General features: G+C 40.8%; 1 protein-coding gene and 1 pseudogene across 2 annotated transcripts; both read right to left on the reverse strand.

The window, feature by feature from the left end:
* Nucleotides 1–635: 635 nt before the first annotated feature.
* On the reverse strand, nt 636–10,752 carry LOC145911134 (uncharacterized; annotated as a pseudogene). The gene is made up of 8 exons (XR_014403228.1): nt 10,534–10,752; nt 10,131–10,309; nt 6,348–6,487; nt 5,792–5,901; nt 5,308–5,446; nt 1,431–1,570; nt 1,110–1,201; nt 636–996 (listed from the first exon to the last, which is right to left on the reverse strand). The product of XR_014403228.1 is annotated as an uncharacterized LOC145911134 (transcript).
* Nucleotides 10,753–18,365: 7,613 nt separating this feature from the next.
* On the reverse strand, nt 18,366–19,262 carry LOC145911896 (uncharacterized). The gene has a single exon (XM_082999334.1). The coding sequence runs from the start codon at nt 19,260–19,262 to the stop codon at nt 18,366–18,368; it is 897 nt and encodes a 298-aa protein (XP_082855460.1).
* Between the last annotated feature and the right edge of the window lie 4,663 nt (nt 19,263–23,925).

The raw sequence follows: 23,925 nt of genomic DNA on the forward strand, positions 1-23,925 counted from the left end.
CATGACAATACTCAAGCTATTATTATTTGTATATTATCTTTAGGTTTTCCGTCCTTGTTGTTATCGCAGCGCTTGAATTAAATGTCAGTTGCTTTGTTGCAAAAAAAAAACAGTTTGTCACGCTAAAAGCTACGTGACAAGCTATATTATAACGCGCAAAAAGTATGTGATAACTTAGGCCTAGGAAATTTAACCATTGTTTGTTCGAGTATGTCTAAAGATTACGAGTTCTACGATCTCCATCAAACTTTAGTGTACGCTAGAATGCAACAATGACGACGGTCGCAACGATTTAACCTCAGCGTGTTAACCCATGACGCACGTATACAACAGCTGACAACTATCCAGAAAATATTTTCGGACCTGGGGGCTGCTGCATCAAAGTTTATTATTCATTGGTATTCCTTGTGATATTTTGTACCTAATTGTAATTACGTCGCGTACATGCGCATATGGTATTCGGGGTTAATCACTTCGCTTCTCCCTGACATATTGCAAAATCGGCGTTGGGTTTAATAATTAAATCGACGTTTCAATAATCCTGTCTATACAACACTGAAACCCCTGACATTGTAGTGTAAATACTGGAAAACCAAAAAAAGATGCTAAATAACAGCTTATCCGCACACAGCAAAAAGGAGCCTAGTTTTATTCATCTTATATACATGGTCTTGGAGAAATTGAATACATTTCCACAGAATTACATACTTTATTTAATGAGAAATATTTGTATAAAGCATAGATCTCTCACTGACAACTTTGATTGGTCTTGGGATCGTGGCACTAAATTTCTTGCAAAAAGTGATTGCTAGGATTTACCTAGATTATCACATAATTGTTTAATATACTCAAAAAAATGAAAGGTAATCAACCATGAAGTTGTCATATGCTTGCTGTGTCAAATGGTCGAACTGCAATATTGATGGACAGCGTTTCCGGTTAAATTTTGAATTTTGCTTGTAAAATCCAAACTCATAGATATGCCCAAACTGGCAGCTAAAAAAACACAGACTTTTACTACTTTGTGAAATCGAGACACCATACACAATCTTTTAGGTTTGGTTGCAAACAAAGTTCTGTTTTTATTGTTTAATTTTCCAGAATCTTACCTGGAAATTGGAATGACAGTCTCAATGCGCTCTTCAGGGTCGGCCATTAGATTTATTTGTGATAGTTTTTCATTTCGGTCTTCTGATGTTTTCTTTAAAAAAAATTGGTTTCTTATCCTAGCACAATTCTCCCTAACCTTGGTTCTATTAAACTTAGGACATGCTTATTTCTTAATCATAGGTTATGTAAAATGTAATGTTTGTTTGCAAACTTTATATCAGTGTGATGGAATGAAAACCACATTACAGCCCAAACAAATAATATTTGGACATCATAGCATCATGGATCGATGTAATTCAGTTTAGTTTACAACTATTTACTTTTCCCTCAACATGTGGGTAAATGTTGATTTCTGGTAAATTTTTACTCCTGGTCTGTTTCTGCATCTTGTTTCCTTCCCGTCCTGTAAACTTTTTGGCAAAGGTTGGATGAGCAGTCAGCAGAAGCATGGAAAGGCCACCTACAAATCCAATCAATATTTCCGTACTTGGTGAATATACACATCAATAAATCTCATATTCTCTCCGTTCACCCAAAAACTTTTGGTGATAATTAATAGGGCGATTATTTTTTGACTTGTCAAAAAAAGTCAAAAATTTATGGCCTTAGGTCAAAAATTGTCAAAATTGTTTACGAACTGCATTGTCGTGGTGTCGTAAAGGTTGCACTGTCAGCGAACTTTTTATTGTACATTTTACACCTTGTAGCCTACTTTATACTGTTGTAAATGGCCCATTGTCTACTTGTTGTGAATCATATACCATTAAGTGAAATAATTAGATCGATATGGTGTGACACACCTCAAAACGTGTAAAATTTTTGGTAGATCCTAAGTCATTTTGCGGCAGCTGTAGTTTAGGTGCAGCTGTTGCTTCGGTTTTGCTTTAGATACTTCATTTCTCTTTAGTTTAGGTTAGGCAAATGTATTAAACAGTTTTTGCTGTGTCTTAGCAGCATTTTTTGGCAGTGATTTGTAATTAGCTCATTTCCCTTTTCAGAATAGGCTAGGTATGTGTTCAGATTTTTGCCCTTTTGTTAGACATTTGCACATTCTTTCGTTTTAGTTAGATGAGCCTACAGCCACATTTGGCTTCAACGTTGCCACTTATTTTGTATTCTGTCCTATTTCTATGTTCCTTACCCTGTTTTTCAACTCAACTGTTCACTCAGCAATTTTATTCGAGAATAACTAGGGTCTTGTTTTTTCGTAGTATCTCTCGTTTTACTACAATAAATTTTAACTTTTTGCACAATAATGCGTAATTTAACTATTTGAGTTCTTCATACGTCAAAATTTGTCAATTTTTAAGTTAAAAATTTTCGTTTTTTAGTTCAAAAAATAATCGCCCTAGTGATACTCAATACATTAAAAAAATCACTATTATCGGAAGTATACAAATATAATCAGTGTAATTGTGATATCAATGTATTAGCGCCACTCGATAAAATCTACCATTTTGTCGGTGCCAATGACATTTTCCCTTTCTGAGATAGCTTCGGCACTTTACTCTTTGTACCACAATGTCAATACACACTGTTGCGGTCACGCCTCATTACGCACGCGCGGCAACAGTGCGGTTGCATGCCACAGCCGCGTGATTCGTGGCACGAAGTTGGTGGTAACCGTTACCATCAACGGTAAAGTATGTAGACTGGAGATGGACACCGCAACAAACGGAAACTTCATTTCTGACGAGACATGAAGAAAAGTTGGCAAACCGTTTTTGCAAAAGTCAAATCGGCGTTTCAACTCAGCGACAGAACATGTTGTTCCGATTGTAGGGGCGTTTAAGGCAAAAGTTTAACCATGGACCAAACATGAGAAAGTTTGGATTTTTTGTCTCCGAAATGCCGCATCTAAATCTGCTTGGACGATGCGCCATCAAATCCTTGCACATTTCGTTGGACAAGCTACATCACAGTCCCGACGAGCAGTTGCACGCATCATATGACGGTAACTGTCCGGAAACGAATTTTTAAGTCCGAATTGTTGTTTAAAGGATTTTGAACTAGAGGCAAAGTTTATAAGCGACGTGAAGCCTATATTCTGCAAGCCGAGAGCTGTTCGATTCGCGTTACAAGACGATGGCAACCAAGCATATGACGCTGGCATCGCGAGAGGTATTTGGACTCCTTTGAAATTTAACAGGGTGGGAACGCCAGTGGTTCCAATACGACAGTAGATTATGTATGACGTCACAATGCTACGAAAATTGCCATTGTATTTAACGCAAGGTTAGTTTAGGCCTTTTCGCGTTTGATCGAGAAGAAACCTGTATGTAATGTGGCCCCAGCAAAATATTAAAGGTCACCTTGCGCTGAAATTTTAATCGTTTTCTTACAACAAGGACATGTCTTTCGAGTGATTTAAATTTTAAATCGATTTCGAATTTGTTTGTTAGGTCAGAATGTTGTTTAAAAGAGAGTTAAAAAAGAGGTATAGACTTAAGTTTGTTATATGTTTGTTATAAGGCCCTCTCTTTTGCGAATACCAATTTTCAAGATTTTGCGAAATCTCCTTTACGACTATACGCACAATTGTGCACTTTGTGAGTGGAGCAGTTTACCGCGCTGCAGTGCAAAGACGTGTGTGTGCGGTTTGAAGTATGCAGCCTAAAGTACAAGACCAATTCATCTAAAAACAAAGAACATAGTGCAGAAGGGGCGGTACTACAAGTTGGTCACAAGATATCATAAATTCACCATTCATGAACTGTATTACGTCACAAGGAATTGTCTGTCATTGTTTAAAAGAGGGTTAATAAAAAGTACCGAGTTAATTGTTTTGTGAGTTTGTTAGAAGGCCATCCTTGTTGTACCAATTTTTCAAGTTTATTCGACATCTCCTTTATTGTTACGGTTGAAGTTTTGATGATTTTGGGGAGAAATACTTGTTTGATTCACTTGAGAATGGGCTGGATTGGGCTCTTCTTTAAAATACTTGAGAAAAACTGACGTAAAATGTAATTGTAACGTCACAAACACAAGTTTGTCGTCGATTAAAATAACTGTTATATCTTATTGCCAGTAATTTCCGATTTCTATTTGATAACTTTTTCTTTCCCACAAAATTATTGCTGCATTTGTCGTAACAATTAACGGTTAGTTTGTCTGAAAGGACAAGTTCTGGAAGACCTGATTTAGTCTCTCGTCACTGACTTCCCTGGAGCGCGGTGCTCTCAGTCGTGTTGCGAAGAACATTATTATCGGTGAGTCACTTTGCTTTGTAAATATGTGTGACTCTTGGACTGCATTACCAACCCAAGTAAAATGTAACTGCTATGAATTTAAACGTTATAATTACCCGGTCTGAGTGAATCAGTGCAGACAAGGTGGTTACACAGCCCTGCTTTATTCTCACAAATTCTTGTGCATTTATACTCACGTCAAGCGTGGCCTAATATAGAAGTCTGCTGTCGCCCAACATACAAATGGTGAGCATTGTCATACTGGCGCTTTGTGGTCTCATATTGCTTGCGAAAACGACGAATTTACGTGGGGTGTCAAGTCACCTTAAGTTATAGGCTGTTATAAAGATCTTACATCCCTTCCTATCTGCAGTCCCATTTGCTGGAAGTCCCGATCATGCATACAGGCGTGCTATCGAATGACCACCCCACTATGTAATGAAATCAAACTTTAACCCATTCAGCCTGAGTTGCTATGGTAAATTGATCGATAACTAACTTCACGTCGCCCGCCGCTCCTATAAGCCCTCGAGCCATATGCATACGGGCCATATACTTTGATAACAGAATGGTAGAAGATTGTTTTTTTCCAAAAAACAGCTTGCAAACAAGTTTGTGCCATGTTATATCAGCGAAGTATATGGCGCGTATGCATATGACTTGAGCGCTTATGCGGGTGACGGTAACGGGCGGTAAGGTTAGTTGGGCAATGTATTTTTTGACAAATTTAATATTTTTGAAAGCTTGATTTACGTGCTTTCGTTTGGTTGTAAATGTTTATGGGTGATAAAAAAGTTATAAAACAAAAATCGATATTTTTTTTATGATTAATGAATAGTAATTCATATATCTACACGTTCCATCGAATTTTAAAATTTGCAGCATCACTCCACGATTGCAACGCATCGACGCTGGCACAATTGTACATAAATATGGTATATGCATCAAAGTTATATGTGTAATTTTTTAATGAAAATGTCAAATTGTGAAAGTTCTTGTCGTGGCCTACCTGATATATCTAATCTTCCTATCTTCGTTAGTGCTTCAATCAGCTCAGAAATTATAACCTGATCGTCTTCACGAGGACCAATCCACTTTAGCAAGGCATGGAGCAATTGATTGCATGGCAACTTGTTTTGTCTGCGCGACTGTTATGGATCAAAACAAAAGAACACAGTTTTAGTCATTTAGTCGGAAAACCTTTTTAATAATTGAGGCTCATCACCTGACACAATCTTTGCAAGAAGTATTATTTTCTGCAATATATTCAATTCATACAAAGCCAAAAGGATACGATTACACAAAAAAACATTCGAGGTTTTAAGCAGGAGCAAACAACCGTTTATCATGATATGCGTGTAAAGAAAATTCCATGTTTTTACCACCCATCATATTGCCATACATTGCATTTTTGGTTGTCTACCATCAATTATTTAACATCTATGACCGGAACAAAAAACACTTCGGGTTGACATGAACATAAATTTACTTACCATCTCAATATTTTGTAAGCTTACGCCAAGTTGCCGTGGCAAGGCAGACCAACCAACGGGATTACTTTTGGTAACATCGTGACAAGTGATTTTTAGAACATCAAACAATCCTGAAAAGGTTTATAAAATTATACTTGAAGTGATGGTCGATTTAGTAACCTACTAAAATTATCACCTCTTTTCAAAGATTTCCTCCGAGGAAATTTTGTTCCGAATTGTTATGTTATCTACGAATTAAATACATGCATGCGCACAGCCCAACACACATGTCAAAACTTTGAAAATGGCCCGGGGTTTAAATAACTGACTGATGTAAAAGCATGACTAAATCAGAGAGATGTCTGGAACAAATTTGATTATACCTGAGTCGGTAAAACTTGATGGCACAATTAAAACGCCATTTCTTGTAGTCCACGTTACTATACCAACTCTGCACAGTTTACGTTGGCTTTATAGAAAAAAAAATTGCGAGATTCGGTATATCGCACGTGCTAGCACTAAAAATTTGCTGGCACAGATTATATTGCTGGCATTATGATTGTTTGAACTTCCATACCTCTGACCGTTGCAATAGGGCATTTCATTTCCAGTATATCAGCCAAATAACCTTGCCAAGCTCCGTAGCGAGACCTAAGTCCATCTGCCAGTGCTCTGATACCCTCTCTCCCCCTTGTTAGCAAAATTTGCAGCAACGGGCTAAACACAAAAGAAGTCTATTTGCCTCTTATTCCAGTCCGTTTATTTAATCTCGTACCACTACATTACCACGTAACGTTAAAAAATAACTCATTGGACAGATTTCGGAAAAACTACTGTTTTTCTCAAAAATTAAAATGTAGGATAGGACCTTGAATGAATACAAATTTTGCAGAAGCGAAGAGGCAGAGTGAATGAAAAACTTCACTTGTTTGTGCAGCACATCTATTATTTGCTTATAGTTTTGGCTACCACGCGCATATTTAATAATAGTTGACTTTCTAAAAATAATAAAACTAAATAAAATAAATTAGAAAACTATCCCTAAGTTTTGTTGATTAAAAATAGTGTTTCTTAAGTGACTTTGATTAGTTATCATAAACATGTTGCTTTCTTGGATTTGGCTGCGAAATCATTTATCAAATGTTTGTTGTCTTGAAGTGCGATTCGATATCTAATGCAGGACATCGCAATGCTTTGCTGCAAATAACGTTTGGGATTTGGGGACAAAAAAGACAACTCGCCACATGCAAATGAACAACCATTCGACCAAAATGGTCACATACGAGTACACATAGTTAAACAAAAACGACAGATGAACGTACAGATGCATTGGGTCACATTCAATTAAATAGAACAGTTAATGCATGTTTTCTGACATTGATTTCTGGTGACATTGGCGGCTCTGTGACCGGAGGCTATGATGTACTGCGGTACTTAGAGACCCGGGCCCAGTTAAAAGAAGAAGCGAGATAAAGTGTTGCATTGTCGTAGCCAGCCTGAAATTATGCTAAGCCTGCTCAACGGGCATTATTTTAACAAAAAGAAACAACAAAGACATTTTCGAAATAGGGAAACTAAAGTTTTTTACCAACTTGGGATGCCAATGGCGCAGCGTGCATAAAAATTGCACATTTTTTATACAGACTCCTTTATCGACGCTTTTCAAAGTTTATTGGTTGAAGAAAGCCCAAACACGTTGCGGGTGTTAATGACCTCAACTTAAATGGGCCTGAACTTGTGAGCATGCGCTCAAAGAAAGATACATGAGAGGCCGTAAGACGAGGCACTGACGTTCGAGCAATCTCGATAGAGGACCCGAAAGTGCTGGTAGAACAAAATTAAGTTTTTTTTTCCAGGTTATTATCCTGTTTTCAGTTTTCTATTTTATTTCTTTTTATGTGCATAATGTAGATTGTAGTTTCCCGTTATTTCAAGTTGCCTACATACGATATAGAAAGTTTTCAATTGCATATGTTTGCAGATGCTTCGCAGAAGGCCTACGGCACCGTTTGCTATTTGCTGTCCATGGGCATAGGCAGCAAGGTCACATGCACTATGGTAATGGCCAAGTCCCATTTGGCGCCGCAACACGAAACCTTTATTCCACAAAAGAAGCTCGGTTTGGATTGACGCCCGTCGATCTTTTACATCGATTCTTCTGTAGTTCTGCAAAGTATTCGCAATGACCGTCGTCGCTGTTTGTTTCCCGTCATCTCGACCCAATACAACCAAACACTTGCGTCCATGATTGGAAACATGTTCCAATGAAGCAAAATCCCGCAGACTTGCCTGGATACTTCGTTATAAGTCGTTTTTATCAAAACGGACAAATGGCCATGCAAGGGCATCGTCCTCGTCCGTCACAGTTAAGGAGATAAAGGCTACCAAAGGTGAACTCGTCAAATTTGTTCAACGAGACCACATGGTAAACTGAATGAGATGAAACGACGATCTCTTGTGTCAAGATGGATCCCATTGTGGTCAAAGGCGTTTTCCGCGTCGATAGAGGCCTACATGAAGCGTCAATTGCTAATGAAGCGCGCTACCCAGTGATTTTGCCGCACAATTCGTACCTTAAGGATGTGATTGTTGCTCACTTCCACGAGCATGCAGGTCATTGTGACGTAAATCACACGCTGACGCTGTTAACCAGCGTTATTGGATAATTTTCCGTGGTCGTTAAACGTATCCTCGTCCAATGCTGCGTTTGTCACGGAAGAGACGCCCGACCGGAAACGCAAGTGATGTCCGAGCTTCCTGCAGTCCGACTGTAAATGGATATGAATCTCTTTGCATACACTGGGGTGGTCTATTTTGGCCCGCTAATGGTGCGACGAAGTGAGGTGAAAGGATATGACTGCTGGTTTACTTGCTTGGCCATTCGGGCGATTCACTTGGAAGTTACTGTTTACCTGAGTACGGACGCCTTTATAAATGCGTTCCGTCATTTTGTATCGCGCCGGGGTCCTGTGTTAAACATGTACTTAGACAACGGAACAAACCTGGTATGTGTAGAGCGTTCTTCGCGAGGAGATTCGTGCATGGAATCAGCATCAAATTGAAGATTACCTCAAGCAAAAGGAGATACAACGGAGTTTAGAGAGTCCTCAATGATAAATCCTAGTGGAAGTTGAGTATTTCTTAACTCTCGTCTACTGAAGTCAATCACGCTGGATGGCGATAGTGAGGCACCTCTGACCCCTAATCACTTGCTGCGAGTGAATTCAGCTGCACACCTGCTCTCGACTATGACGAACAGTCACGATTGATTCGCACGCCGGGGATTGCATCACGTTCAGAAGAGAAACGTACGGATAAATGATATCGTCCTTTTGGTGGACAATCAATCCTCGAGACTATGTGGTCGATCGGGAGAGGGGCCACCGTCTACCCGGACGAGTACGGTTTTGTTTTAAGTGTTATCTTCAGATCGAGGGGAAATGCCTTGCGCAGGCCAATACACAAATTGCGCATCGTAGTGCCTGTCGATGAAGACTGCGAGGATCTTGTGCATGCACACGATGACCCAGCTGTGGTGGGCATTTCCGATGAATTTTTACGGACTGTGGTGCGAGAAGCGGAATTATAAGTAGTTGTATAGTGTCGCATTATTGACGCTTCTTAAAAAAGTGCTGTGAAATTGAAAGTAAAATATTTGTCAAATTCAATTCAATTTAATATAGGCTGTAAGAACGTTTAAGCCGTTTTTCAACACGAATGCTTCATGAATAAATGCTTTCATTTCAGGAAGGTTTCTTTGAAGAAACGAGCAAAGACTGCAATAAATAGTTACAGCCTGGTGGCGTGGCCAACAGGTTTGGCCAGTCCTGATTGGTTTCCGCTACAGTAAGTCTTTATTAACCGGAATAGAGTGTCAGCTTTTGTATCACGTTTTGTGTTTTTGGTACAGTGTTATCATAGTATACCTACACAATAAATAAATATTATGCATAAATACAAGCGATATTTAGTTACTAAAACAGAGTTCCGAGATTAAAACATCAACCATATGACTGAAGGTCAACGCATTGGTCCATTGGTTACAAATAGTTTCGGTAGTATTCATATCACCCACAATAAACTATGGACAAAAAGGTTTCTGGCATCCCTAAAATAATAGTAGTAAGACATAATTTCAGGTAGCTATACATGCCTGCACATATCTTTGCGTATTACTCGCAGCCACCTTTCAGTGGTCGTATCGCAACTTAAAAAAAGACATTTATTAACTATATTAATCAGCAAACGACGAACAGGGCGACGTTATAAAATGTCCCGTTCGTGTAAACAGAGACTCAATCCAGCACTAAATAGTGTACACGTCTGATGATAAAAAGATTTTACAATACCCTGCACACACCAGTTTCTTTCCAAATCTGTTTGCCTTCTGTGCTGGATTATTACCAAATCCTGCCAAAACAAAACTCCTCTTCCAATCAAAAAATGTAACAATTTTGAGGAGTTTTTTGTATGAATTTCTTGTAATAATATTGGATAAACAAGTTGTATTTGCCTTTTTTTGCTTCGGAGTCAACGGTTCTGAAACAAACATAAGTATAATATGGCACAAGTTTACACCCTCCTTTTGGTTCTGAAACAAACATAACTATATCTTCCTATGTTAGACATAATAAAGTTAGGTCGAAACAGTGGCCATCTGTCTGCAGCTTATACACAAATTCATATTATTGGCTCCACATTGCTTATAATAAAGTTAGTTTCGAAATTTATTGGCAATTGGCCATACTAGACAATAGACTTACCTACATTGAGCCACTGTACCCAGGGAAGCTTTTCAAAGTCTAGGCCTAAAAAATGTTTCGCACTGATCCCGTGTTTGGTCGTTCCAATTTTCCTTTTTATTTGATACATTTTTTTCAACTAAATCTAACTAAAGAACTAATAGAAGAACATGAAGCCCTTCTTGTCAGTTTGTTCACAAATCGAAATGATTTAGTGCAGAATATTGCTTGTCAGGCTCTCCTTATGTTCACAAGTACATAAAACGCCAATAACACAACGCTTTGGAGAGGAATGACTAAATACACAAAGAACAAAACGCGCTTTGTATGGAACGTTTGTTGTCACAACACATCGAAACAAAAACGTATGAAGTTTGACAAAACAGTCAGCACTAAAATTGCTAGTGACATCCTTCAGAGGAATTGTAATAACAAAATTGTCCACCGGACCGACAATATAAAATGCTGCACCCAGTCTGAAAACTGACTCCACCGTATTGTAAACTTCGTTTGTTGGTAACACAAGCCATTAAAAACATATATGAAGTAAAACATAAAGGATGGCCGGCTTACTTTAACTCTTGATTCCTTACAACTATTTAAATTTTCGATACCCCACATATTTGTAATGAAACAACTAAAAACTCTGTGTAACAAACAACAAAAACGCATTTTGTGGAACGAATACGATCGTTTTTTTTGCGGTAGATAAAGATAAGTGAGACTGGGAATATATATTTACCGATTTACCATTGAGAACTACCAAAATATGCACCTTTGTTTGTAAGTATGTTTACAGTAGCATTGCATCCAGACTTGATCAAAACCTCATTAAGGCTTGCGAAATATTACGCTCCCTGGTAGTTTGAAACCAGTTGTAGCTCTATAGTACCTGTGATGGTACGGAAGAGCGCCCTTAATCGCACCAATCAAGAAAGTATACAAATACCTTAGGAACATAACTCACGGTTTTGTACATCTTTAATATGAACAAAATAGCCCATACAATGCTGGAAAACTTCATGCAGACGTTTCGATTGTGTTCCACAATCATTATCAATGCAAATAAAGGCGAACCGGCAAAATGGTACGGTGAAGTTGCGAAGTATAGAAAAAGTTATATACAAATACCCATGTGGTCCAGTAGCAATCATTTGAAACACTAAAGGCCCCATCACAATGTTTTTATGGAAGAAAGTTTCTTGGTTTCTACAAGAAACTACTGCGTACAAACATTGTGCGCAACAAGGAAATTGGTTATGCATGAGTGCCAGTGTTAAGATGCAATCCAGAAGTCTGCTTTTGAAAGTTTAGCTAAAGAAAGCAGCCAAAAATTAAGGCAAGTTTTGCAGAAATACATCACAGATTTGCCATCACATTTGTGTTTTTGTGTTGTTTCCGTCTCTTGTCCACGCATTTAGTGGTTTATTTACTTCTCCTAGGGACATTTGAAGTCCCTGTTGATCATTATTTTTTGGTAAAAAAGCAAAAATGCATGTTAGTTTTTTTTTATGATGTATGTAACACGGCTAACAAACCCCACGGTCAGGTAACCTCGTCACAGAAGTTTGACTTGTCATATACATCGAAACATTTTAATCACTCTTACATTCCCCCCCCTGTCTTTCTGACACCTTCGCTAGTATTCTCGCTTACTTTACGTCTTTCAACTTGCGCTACTTCTCCCTATTTTCGCGTGATTGCAACAATTATCTCTTTGTTTCAGTCTCGTCTTTTGTATCGCCCTATATATTTGCGACTTTTTCCACAAATAAACGTATCATGGTTCTCGGTCTAACACAGGGGTTCCCAAAGTGGGCGCCAGCGCCCCCCTAGGGGCGTTTGCAATCCTACTGGGGGCGCTGGAGACTGAATGGGCGATTGGGGGACGCTTGGTGACATGTCAAATTTTCTCTTATAGCGTAAGTCAATGTTTCCCAACCGGTGGTACGTTTACCACTAGTGGTATGCGACCGCATTCCAGGTGGTACGCGTGTACCTTTTTTTCAAAAGTTTGAGAAACACTGGTCTAACAGATCGCAATGTGATCTCATAGATCATAACTTATGGTCTCATGGACCTGCACAGATCTCTGCAGGCAGCATGGTGTCTTACCGGGACTTTCTTGACAGGCTTGATGTCGGGTCTTCGGCAATGTAAGCCTCTCAAAAAACTCCATACCGGTCTCTTCAGCACCGATAGTAAAGAACAGTATCCTTTTATTCTGCGTCACAGTTAACGAACTGTGACACGTTCAGTAAACAAAACAAACACATATTAGCCAACAGTCCCACATGTAACATGACAGACAGTATTTAACTCACCAATACAAGATGCACAAAAAATATTTACCTCACCAATAAAAGATGCACAAAAAATATTTAACTCACCAATACAAGATGCACAAAAAACTATGTAAATCACCATTACAAAATGCACAACGACCGACTTCGAATCGCATTCGGTTGCAACAGGTAAATACACATTGTTCAGTCACTATTCAAGTTACCAACTTGAGCCAATTTCCTGCAATTCGCAACATATATTTTCATTTAGCTACGAAACAGTTTACTGCACGCGGATAAGATCAACAGGTGACTGTTGACACTAGCCTTGCATCATACATTCGGTAGGGGCATTATGACGTTTCTATTGTTGTGAAATTAATTCACGTAAAAAATTACGCGCACTGAAATCTTACACTCCCCCAAAAAAGTTATGAGTTGCAGCGACGTTCAATTTTCAACACGTGTTTGTATCGATCGTTTATCAGTGTCTCTCAGCGACCATCGTCGCCGGGTCATCGCGTATAGCATGTGAACATCATCTTTCCTGTCAACTGGTACAACTGTAGCGCGAAAGAACTTGCCCACTTGTTTGCGTTTCATTTTCAAGTTGCACGCTTTTGTTATATCACGTATTCTTTTACGCCACGTTCTTTTTCACCTTTTGTTATTTCACCTTCCACCTGTTCATTTAAATGTTTTGTGTTGATTTATATTTGTATTTACAAAGTGTCTCGAACGCACCAGTCACCGCACGTTGATTTTATACCGCAGCGCTAGCTCCCTTCCTCTCACGTGACACTGTTGGGCCAATGGCTGGCGAGATAAAAGATAAAACCGGACTAACAAAAGGAAAATCGAGGGCAGACCGTTTTTTTGGCAGATTGTGATTCGTCTGTGCGATTTTTATAGTTTTATGAACAAGATTGAATTAAATTGTTTAAACGTTGTGCTGGATCAGGCTTGTGGTTAGCCGTTAATGCAGCGTCCTGAGGGCCTTGGAAAGCGTTCGTTTAAGAAGCGTAACACAACCACACACAACTTGTGTATTGGTCCTCGCAGAAATGTTCCTCTTGATCAGGGTGTCGATTTATGCCTTTTTCGCCATTCTAAGTGTTCGACACGCGACGCCACTGTTCGACACGGGCGGCGAGAATAAATGTTAAGTTACCGGTAGTGATGTGTTGCGCAGGATCCGGGTGCCCGGACCCGGCCGGATATTGACCAATTTTCAATACCCGGACCCGGCCGGATAATACACTTAATTTAACCGGATAGTTGGGAAAGCATTTTTGTCCTAAAAGCGGACACACATTTCGCAAATTACTCGTTTTTGGGACCCAGTCTGTTATACTCGCCGACGTAAGATTTTTCTGTTATTTGTTATTAAGGTTTTTCGTGACGTGTTATACCATATTAATAAATACCCACGTTTATTTGTTCCACTCATGACAGGCTAACCTTAACGTAGCATTCTGTTTGGAAATCAAACATTTTTGCCGTAATACACGAATCGGTGTTAACAAACTGCCGGATCCAAATTATCCGGCCGGATTTGATTAATAACTATCCGGATCCGGCCGGGTCGGATAATTTGGAACTGGGAACATCACTAGTTACCGGTATACAGTACCACGAACAGACAAACGCTATTGTTAGCTACAAATGTAATTGAATTACCATGATAACAAAATTGAGCCTAACATGTCGGCCACGCCAGTCTTTCAACATTCACATCGATCTTTCTAGTTTTCTTTTTTCGGAGATTGGACGTCAACGATTTTCCTATTACCATGTAGTTGTCAATTTTTTGCCGTAGATGCTGGTGGCAAAAGTGGTTGGAAGACGTTGGTGCCAGTATAAGTCGTTTAATTTCAAACCGCCGAGCAAAGCTCGAAAAGCAAACGACTGCAGGTCGCAAGGCAAATATCGCCTCAAATCGCCAGTCAACAGATGTCACAAACTTGGTTACTGTGACCATTAAAGCCGTGCTTTAGGCTAAGGCCATAGATAATAAATAATTGGCTCCACATTGCTTATCATGTAATAAATAATGTCTGTAGTTTTTTCAATATATTTTTCTCTTAATAAATCCATCTAAGCTGTCTAAAGATCGCTTTGTTGGGATTTTAATATATAATTATTGACACGGTGTGCCATCGACAGCCTGCCAGGGGCCTTTGGTCTTTTGATCCAGTTTCTATTTATTAATCACATTAGTTTTTTCACATATTAACTTCCAAATGCACTGGAAAGTTTTTTTGCGTAGTACACAAGCTTTGTTCGTTTAACTTATTGGGATTTTTTGAACACAAGCCTTATGTCGAACCTATTTGTATTGGTGTAGCCTACTTGACCTACAGTTACTCACAAGTTACGATAATTGCGTTGATTTTTTTCGCTGTTATGATATTACCGCTAAAGTGACTTCATATGGCAGCATTTTATCCCTTGTGCGACTCATATGCACGAGCAATTTAATGTCACTCATTAAGTCTCTTGCGCATCTACGAAAGCAGAAGCACATTATTACAATCTTTTATTTCGTTATATTCTTGAATGTGTGTTATACCTTCTATTTTTGTGTATTGTATTAAAATAACATTAGGCCTAGATGTAACTGCAGGATGTTCGAGTTTTATTTCCCTATAGGGCTGTAACGTTACGGCCAACATACGAAAGCGTCCAAGATCAGTAATCTGGACAAAATCGGTTGCCTGAACACGTGACTTCAGCGGCAAACATGGATTGTACATATTTTCTATATTGTGAAAATACATTAGTGGTTGATTGTGGCGAATTAAATAAATCATTATGACGCGAACTCGTAGGCAACTACTGTCGAACAAAAAGTGATACTATGACAGAATAACTGTGTTGCATAATCAGCTAATTTGGTCGGTTTTTCTCGGCGGCCTCAAAATTCAATTATTTCTATTTTATTGTGAGTGGACAAAACGACAATGCTTAGTTGACAGTTTGTTTCGTCGTGTTTTCAAAAGTTTATGCATCACGTTAGCAATCATAAAAAACGGTTTCTATACAAAATGCATCACATCAACAAATGCACTTCAAATGTACAAATACAATATATAGGTTCACCAAATGTTTTCGGAACCGGCATACAAACGAATTATTTGCTGGTTCAGTGCCACGCCTAAACAAAGAAGCAACGTATAATCACAAATTACGACGTCGCACACAATGCTTACCAATTGTTGTGACTACAAACTAGGGATGCACCGAAAGTTCGGTTTGCCGAATTTATTCGGCCGAAACCAAGGTTTTTATAATTATTCGGTTCCGGCCGAATATTTTTGCAAAATTCGGCCGAAACCGAAACTTTTTTACTGCATGCAACACTGATGCGCATAGTTTAGTATAGTTAAAAATCATTGTTCAAACTGTACTAATGTGTTTTATTTGTTAATTGTCATCGAAATCAACTTTAAGAAGTTGGTACAGTATTCTTTAAGTGGCAATAAAAGGCTGTATGATTGGATCAGATCCATTCCAGCACATGTTTTGTTGAAATTTATTGCGATTTTAAAGAGATGGACACCAAAATTAGTTTCGGTTTATTCGGCCGAATTTATTCGGCAACTTTTGCCGAATATTCGGTTTCGGCCGAATAAAAAAATTGCTTTTTCGGTGCATCACTACTACAAACCACAAACACCACTTGATCAAAAGGCACGATAAGAATAAAAAAAGCAGTGTAAATAACTTGTCTACACCTATTTACCCAAGGTGCAACGAATGGCATATTAAGCCATTGCGTTCAAGTAGCAATCATGGTTAACGATAATACAGTTTATCCCTCATACGCGTAAGCAACTCATCGATCATTAAGCTTTCTGCGATATAGTACAGTGCTCCACGGAAGTCAACTAGAAAATGAGATAACCACGTTTTCAGTTCAACAAAACTACTCGTTAACTGTTACGTCACAAACCGCAATAGACTGCAACAATTATAGCAGGGGAAAGAAAAAAGGCACAGAAATGGAAATCAGCAATTGCTGACAAATAGGATGTAACATACCCCTCACAATGTACGAATCCAAAAGGAGTACATTCAACACAAAACAAACCGACATCGGCAGCAATTGCGAAACCGATATATAACGCAACTAATCGCGGCACAAAAAACACAACTTCGCGATTGGGCGTCTTAAGGCACCAGTGTGAGTATTGACGACCACCTGACGCACCACCCTTCTTATCAGGAAGTACTTCGGTCACACGTCCCAACAGCCATTTGCTTCGTGGCTGGTTGTCATCCGCCACAAGCACAACATCACCGATGGCGAAATTACCATGTTCATTGGCCCACTTCGTTCTGGGCATTAGCGTAGGCAGGTACTCCCGTGACCATCGCCGCCAAAATTGGTCTGCCAAGTATTGCACCTGGCGCCAGCGATTGCGATGGTATAGCATCTTTTCCTGCAAATAGTCATATTCGGCGCTGCACGTGACAGCAGTAAATGATTTGGAGTAAGTGGCTCCTCATCCTTCGGATCGAACGTTACCGCTATAAAGGGACGGGAGTTCAGGATTGCTTCAACCTCCACCATCAGAGTTCTCAGCTTCTCATCAGATAAAGTCTGCTCCGCAAGCAGTGCATTGAGAATCTTGCGCACAGAGCGTATCACCCGCTCCCATACCCCGCCCATGTGGCTGGCAGTAGGAGGGTTGAAGCTTCACGCAATTTCACGTTGTTGCAGATTGTTGCGACCTATATGCCAAATGTTGTTAACCTGACTTTGGATATTAACAAGATTAATTAACCCTTAATAACGGAATCCTATTTGACTATTTCATTTGACATAAGGCCACACGTGAGTTCTAACTTCTGTGTTTTCTGATCTAATTTCAATTACAAACCTGATGCAAAATTACTTTTATTTTTTAGATACCATTTATTAGATTAAGGATACATGACTATATTGAATATGCCGAATCAAATTACAAGTTACGAGATCACGATATCAACTGATTACAAGCAACGCATAGCTAAAGTATACAGATGCTGAGAGTAAGGGTGCCCGGGTTAGTCAAGAAAGCATGCACATATATACACAAAAAAGTCAGTTCTAAGTTACGACAACGAAAAAAGTCGGTCGAAATTACCATGACAAAAGCTATTCTTATCTTGATGGACAGCAGCCCATTCTCTACACAAAACAATTACTTGAAAACCAAACAAAAAACGATTGATACATCACAACAATTATTGAGAAACAAACCCTTTGCAAACAATGACCGGACGTTTCGTATTTCAATCTAATGCGAACACAATGCGTGCGAGCATATGCATGCGAGTACAATGACTATTCAGTAAAGTGACCACACGTCAATCAAACAAAACAAAGAATATCGCGTGAGAATAGCGTGAGATGTTTGCAAAGGCACAATTCTACCATAAATTAGGATATAAGGTCACCAACGAATGCGCACCCTAATATACCGCCGTACTGTCCGAATTTGAGAGGTCCCGAACTTTAATGACGTAATTTGGCTATTTGTGATCAATGTTCATGATATGCGTAAATGTCCGATGTCCATGTTACGTGAACACGTGAACGTAACACAGATATTCGTGAATCTGCCTTTGGTTCCACTTATGCAGTTCTTCACGCAGTATGAGCTGAGCTCCAACAAAGTTCGTACCGTTGTCACTGAAGATCTGGTCTGGTCGTCCACGACGACCAATGAAACGTCGTAGAGCTCCGCTGAACGAGTCCGTCGACCATGAGTCAGCTATCTCAATATGTGCGGCCCTGGTGGAAAAACAAGTGCATCCGTACCTCTTCACCTCACTTCTTCCTGGCTTGAAAAGAAAAGGTCCAAAGTAGTCAACACCGACCACTGAGAAAGGTGGTTTGTTAGCCTGCAGAAACCTATTGGCTAGCAACATCGACTTGTATCGGAGCATCCATCCGACAACCTTTCTCAGCCGATTCCAGGACGAGTACTTGGCGATAAGTCGATCAGTGGGAGACTCGTTGGCGACAAGACAAACACTTTGAGCTTCCTTCTTTGCTTGAAGAAACTCGATCGGCACGTTGGACAAGTCGGGGGAAGAGGGCCATGTATCTTCTCTTTCCCAAAGAAACTGGGGACCACTTAGCCATCGGCAAGATCTAAAAAATTTGTTTACACCAAGTCCACGTGACGCTTCGTCAGCAGGGTTTACCTTTGTGCTTACATGCCTCCACAGTTTTGGATGAGATGCCTCTTCAATTTTGGCTAAGCGGTTAGCTACGAACATCGGAAAGCGCTTGTTGCAATTGCGAATGCTCTGAAGAGAGGCAGTCGAGTCCGTCCAGAACACAGATTGGCATCCGACCAGACCTAATTCCTTCCTCGCAAGTTGATCCAACTTGACTGAAACAACGGCGGCCGTCAACTCCAGGCGTGTAATCGAACACGTTTTCAGTGGGGCAACACGTTCTTTACCCATCAGAAACGAACACTAAATGCGTCCTCGCTCACCTACCAGCCTCAGGTATGTCACCGCACCATAAGCTGCAGATGACGCATCTGCGAAATGGTGCAATTCCGTTTTTCGCACCTTACCGAAACTGCTTGGCTTCACACATATAGGTAGAACGACATCTTTTAACCGCGGTAAAGCACGTCGTCCCAACCAAGTTGTTTCCTGCAGAGGTCTCATAGCATCGTCTTGCCACCACGATCACGGGCGCTGCAAACCCAAGAGGAACATACAACGAACTCACCACTGACAGGATTGCTCTTCTGGTAAAGGACTTCGGCTGCTTTACGTCAACGCAGAACCCGAACTCGTCTGAACAAATGTTCCATCGAACTCCGCGCACTCTCTTGCACGACGATTTATCCAGATTCAGCTCTTTCACCGATTTTGCTCGTTCCTCTTCATCAATGGACGCAAGAACTCGCTCGCTGTTGCTGACCCACTTGGTCAAACGAAATCCCTTCCTATAAAGAAGTGTGCAAATACTCTGGACAAGATTTATAGCGTCTGCTTCAGTTGATATACAGACTTCACAGTCGTCGACGTAGAAATTCTTCTTTATGGTCTCGACGACCTCACTTGGAAACTCGTTTCGCAAATCGTCAGCAGCCTGCTTCAGACAAAAGCTCGCACATGAGAGGGAGGAAGCTGCCCCGAACAGGTGAACCAGCATCCGGTTTGCCGCGGGCTTTTTCGACATATCGCCTTCGGGCCACCACAAGAATCGAATTGCATCGCAATCAGTCGGTTGTACACGTATCTGATGAAACATGGCTTCCACGTCGGCCACGAGAACCACCTCTCCCATCCGGAATCTTGAAAGGACACCAACCAACGAGTTGGTCTGGTCCGTGCCCTAAAGTAGAGCTTCATTCAGCGACAGCCCGCGATACTTGACGGCGCAATCGAAAACCACACGCACCTTTCCTGGCTTGTGCGGATTTGTGACAGGATGATGTGGTAGATACCACACAACGTCTTTGGTCTGTTTCTCGTTAGGAATCTCCTCTGCACAGCCTTTAGCTATGTAACCCTGGACCGTCTTGGTGTAAGCGTCCCGCAGAAAGTCATCACGCATCAGGCGGTCTTCTAAAGATCTCAGACGGTTTAGTGCCTGTTGTTGCACAGCGGCTATTCGAACGCCACGGCAACTCATAATGAATTTCAAACCGTTCTTCATTTTATCTAAAACATACCGATCTTTACGGAACATATGCATCTCTGTGCCGTTGGTATCCTGAAAGTCGGTCTTCCACGTTCGCTTCAGCTTGTCCTGAAGGCCGCATCTCTGTATTTCTCTGGAAAAGACTTTTTTGGTTGAGAAATGCCCTTTCGAACTCCTGCGTAACAGAGCAAAATTATGTGTAACAATGCACTGGGTCATGCATGGTCGCCAGTGTTTTGGTTGAATATGCGCAGATGAACAGACTGTTGCCAGGGCGATTTTCAGCGTATCAGTTTTACTATGGTTTCAGGGTTATTAGTCAGACAATAAATTGACACAGGGTGCTGTTGAACATGTAGCTGAAAAACTACCCAAATATTGAGGTAGATTTTGTGGAAAAATGAATCACAGAAAGTATGGTCAATTTGTGATTTTCTGTTAGCCTGGGTCCACACTCACGCTTTGCGCCGGCAGATTCTTTGTTTGTTTCATTATACGCCGGCGTGCGGGCGTACGCTCGGGACACTGAAACAAACCATGAATCCGCCGGCGCAAAGCGTGAATGTGGATCCGGCCTTAGTCCCGACCCTTGTCTAGGAATTCTGGTCAAAAATATATTCGAGATAACTACTTTAACCGCTCCCCCGGGGGCATTTTGACCCTCTGCTGGCCATTATTTTGGCCAAAAAAGCAGAAAAAAATGTAGGTTTGTTTTGTGAAAAAATGAATCACAGAAAGTACCCTCCATTTGCTATTAAGTGAAGCCACCAACCCTCCTCTAAACAATTCATTGAGAATTAGATGTCTTGTAACTGTTTTTGGGGCCCCGCAGGGCAGTCCCCTTTCATGAGTCATCAGACCTGGCAATTGTTTTTGGCAAACAAGTGAAACTGTAACCAGGTGCACGATGACAAATGACTTCCAAAAATCCAAGTGGAACCCTTAATGCAATAGGCTGCTTCGGTTTTCCCTTCCGTACTTCTTGCACGATAAAGGCTTCTGGCACATCCAAACCAATTAGCAGCAAGGCTTCACTGCAGTCAACACGCGGGAATGACAGATCCTTGATATAAGGCAGTCCGTTCAATTCTATCTTTGTCCCTTCCTGTCGGAGGTGTATAACTGGTGTATTCGTAAAGGAGAATATACCGTAGTTCATAAGTCGGCAGAAGTAATTCCCATACACAAAAATGGTTCTGTGAGTGAGTGCACTAATTACAGGCCAATATCATTATTGTCCCCTTTGCAAAAATTTTTGAAAAAATTATTCACACCCGCCTATATAACTACCTTGAAAAAAGTAAGTTAATTTCACAGCTTCAATACGGATTTAGAAGTAAACATTCCACGTCACTCGCTATTTACGACATTTACGAGAAGCTGTTAGAATCTTTGGACAATAAACAGTTTACATGCGCCATTTTTCTAGATCTGTCTAAGGCATTCGACACCGTAAATCAGGAGAAGTTGTTGGAAAAGTAAGAGCGCCGGTATGGAATTAGGGGGAATGCCCTACAATTAATCCGCAGTTACCTTGTAGCTAGAAGTTAATGCACTAGAATAGGAAATTCTGTGTCGGATATTAAACCCATAACATACGGTTGTCCACAGAGTTCCTTTACTTTTTTTTATTGTACATTAATGACCTTCCGCAAGTATCCACTTTCACAACCAAATTGTTTGCTGACGACACGGTTCTTTCCATGACCTCCCCATCACTTATTGACTTACAATCCCGTGTTAACGAACAACTCACAAATGTTGACAACTGGTTAAGGCACAATCGACTTTCCCTCAACATTCGGAAAACATAGTCCGTTTATTGCGTTTTTCCTGTCCTTTTTTCTGGTGTTTTCTTGTGTTTTTATTTATACTCCACTGTACACTCTACGCCTAAATGAACAATTTACTGCCGTAGGATCCGTTGTTGTTTCAGACCTAGGAGCGCTGCACGCCAACATCACAACGTGCGATCCGCAAGACCTACGATGATTCAACAAGCGCAACTTGAATACGATCCCGACCGTCTCCAACCGAAACCACCACGTTTGGACTGTCCTCGGGACGTTAAGGTCTGTCGATGTGGATCAAAGGAAACTTTCTCGTTCTGAGAACCGGGTTGGCGTTTGCGTTTCGATGGGCTTTGCTTTGGCCAGCACGGCCGGGTGGCCACCTTTCGTCACATGCAGCTTGTCGCAACCCATCACCTCCCAGTGCGACTGGCTGCGATCCAACGACAGACGGTGATTCTCCGTGAGGAAATCACCTTTACATGGGTGCCTGACTCGATAACCTTTATGGTTTTATCGGTGCTCATGCCATTTCATTTCCTTTTATATTGTTCTTTGCGTAGTTGCTTTTTTTTCGCAAAATAAACATGATTTGATTTGATTTGGAAACTTGTTAGCGGAAATGGGCAAACAATCAACGGCAAACACTTCTGGTTCTACAGTTGCAGCACCATCAAGCGAAGCAACGGTCAGGCCGACCCTCTTGCCCTCGCGCCTGCAACCGTCTCCGTTGACCGTTTTCAGCGTCACGTTGCTGGGTTCACCTTACAGCCCTTAACTTCCTGTCACACAAAGTGACACCAGAACCAGTATCCAGAAGAGCGTACGTGTTTACGCACCTTCCGTTGGCACTGATCTTGACGGCAACCATCATCAGATTGACATTCTGGCGACCAGAAGAAGCATGACAGTCCTGATCACTTGCCGACACAACCCAACAGACAGTCCGTTCCGGTGCGATTCCTATAACAGGGGAGGATTCGTCTTCTCCGGTGGATGCAACAATGTGTGATAAGCTTCGTTGCAGTCCTTCACTGTGCACGCCCTGGGGCTGTTGCACTTTGTGGCAAAACGTCCAAATCAAAAACAGTTGTCACATAGTCTGCGGCGTCGAGTAACGCGCAATCGATCACGGTACGACCGGTATTTAAATTCCTCGCACTTTACAAGGCCGTGCCTCCCCGAAAAGCACGGAGGGACTGCTGGAACTTGGGAAAATAAATCATTGCGGATTTTTAGTTACGTTACTCAGTGAGACGCTTTGTATGCTGTGAGATAGGTTAGCCGGTAAAAACATTGTCAGGAGATCCACAAATTAAAACTGGTAAGAAACAGAGAATAATTTCGTACGTATTTTTGTTGCGCCTAATTTGGAGTCGAAGAGTTATTGTATGAAAGTTCGGTTTTTGCCGCTTAGTATTGGAGTTACTCTGAGTAATACAAAATTATATACAATATTGAGGCAATAATTCGAACATTTCACGATGAAAAAGTCTGTGGTAGAGTTGGATGCCAGAAGGTTGCGCGAGTTTTGTAGGAAACCGTCAAATCATCAAATTTAGCTTCTAAATTTACCGCGGGAAACACTGATTTGTAACACGTGATCGCTTTGTCTGCGAGACGACACGACACGACATCGCCAAGGTACTGTCTGTTGCAAGGGAATGTGTGTTTT

Source organism: Ascidia mentula, chromosome 8 (assembly GCF_947561715.1).
Source record: "Ascidia mentula chromosome 8, kaAscMent1.1, whole genome shotgun sequence".
NCBI lineage: Eukaryota > Metazoa > Chordata > Ascidiacea > Phlebobranchia > Ascidiidae > Ascidia > Ascidia mentula.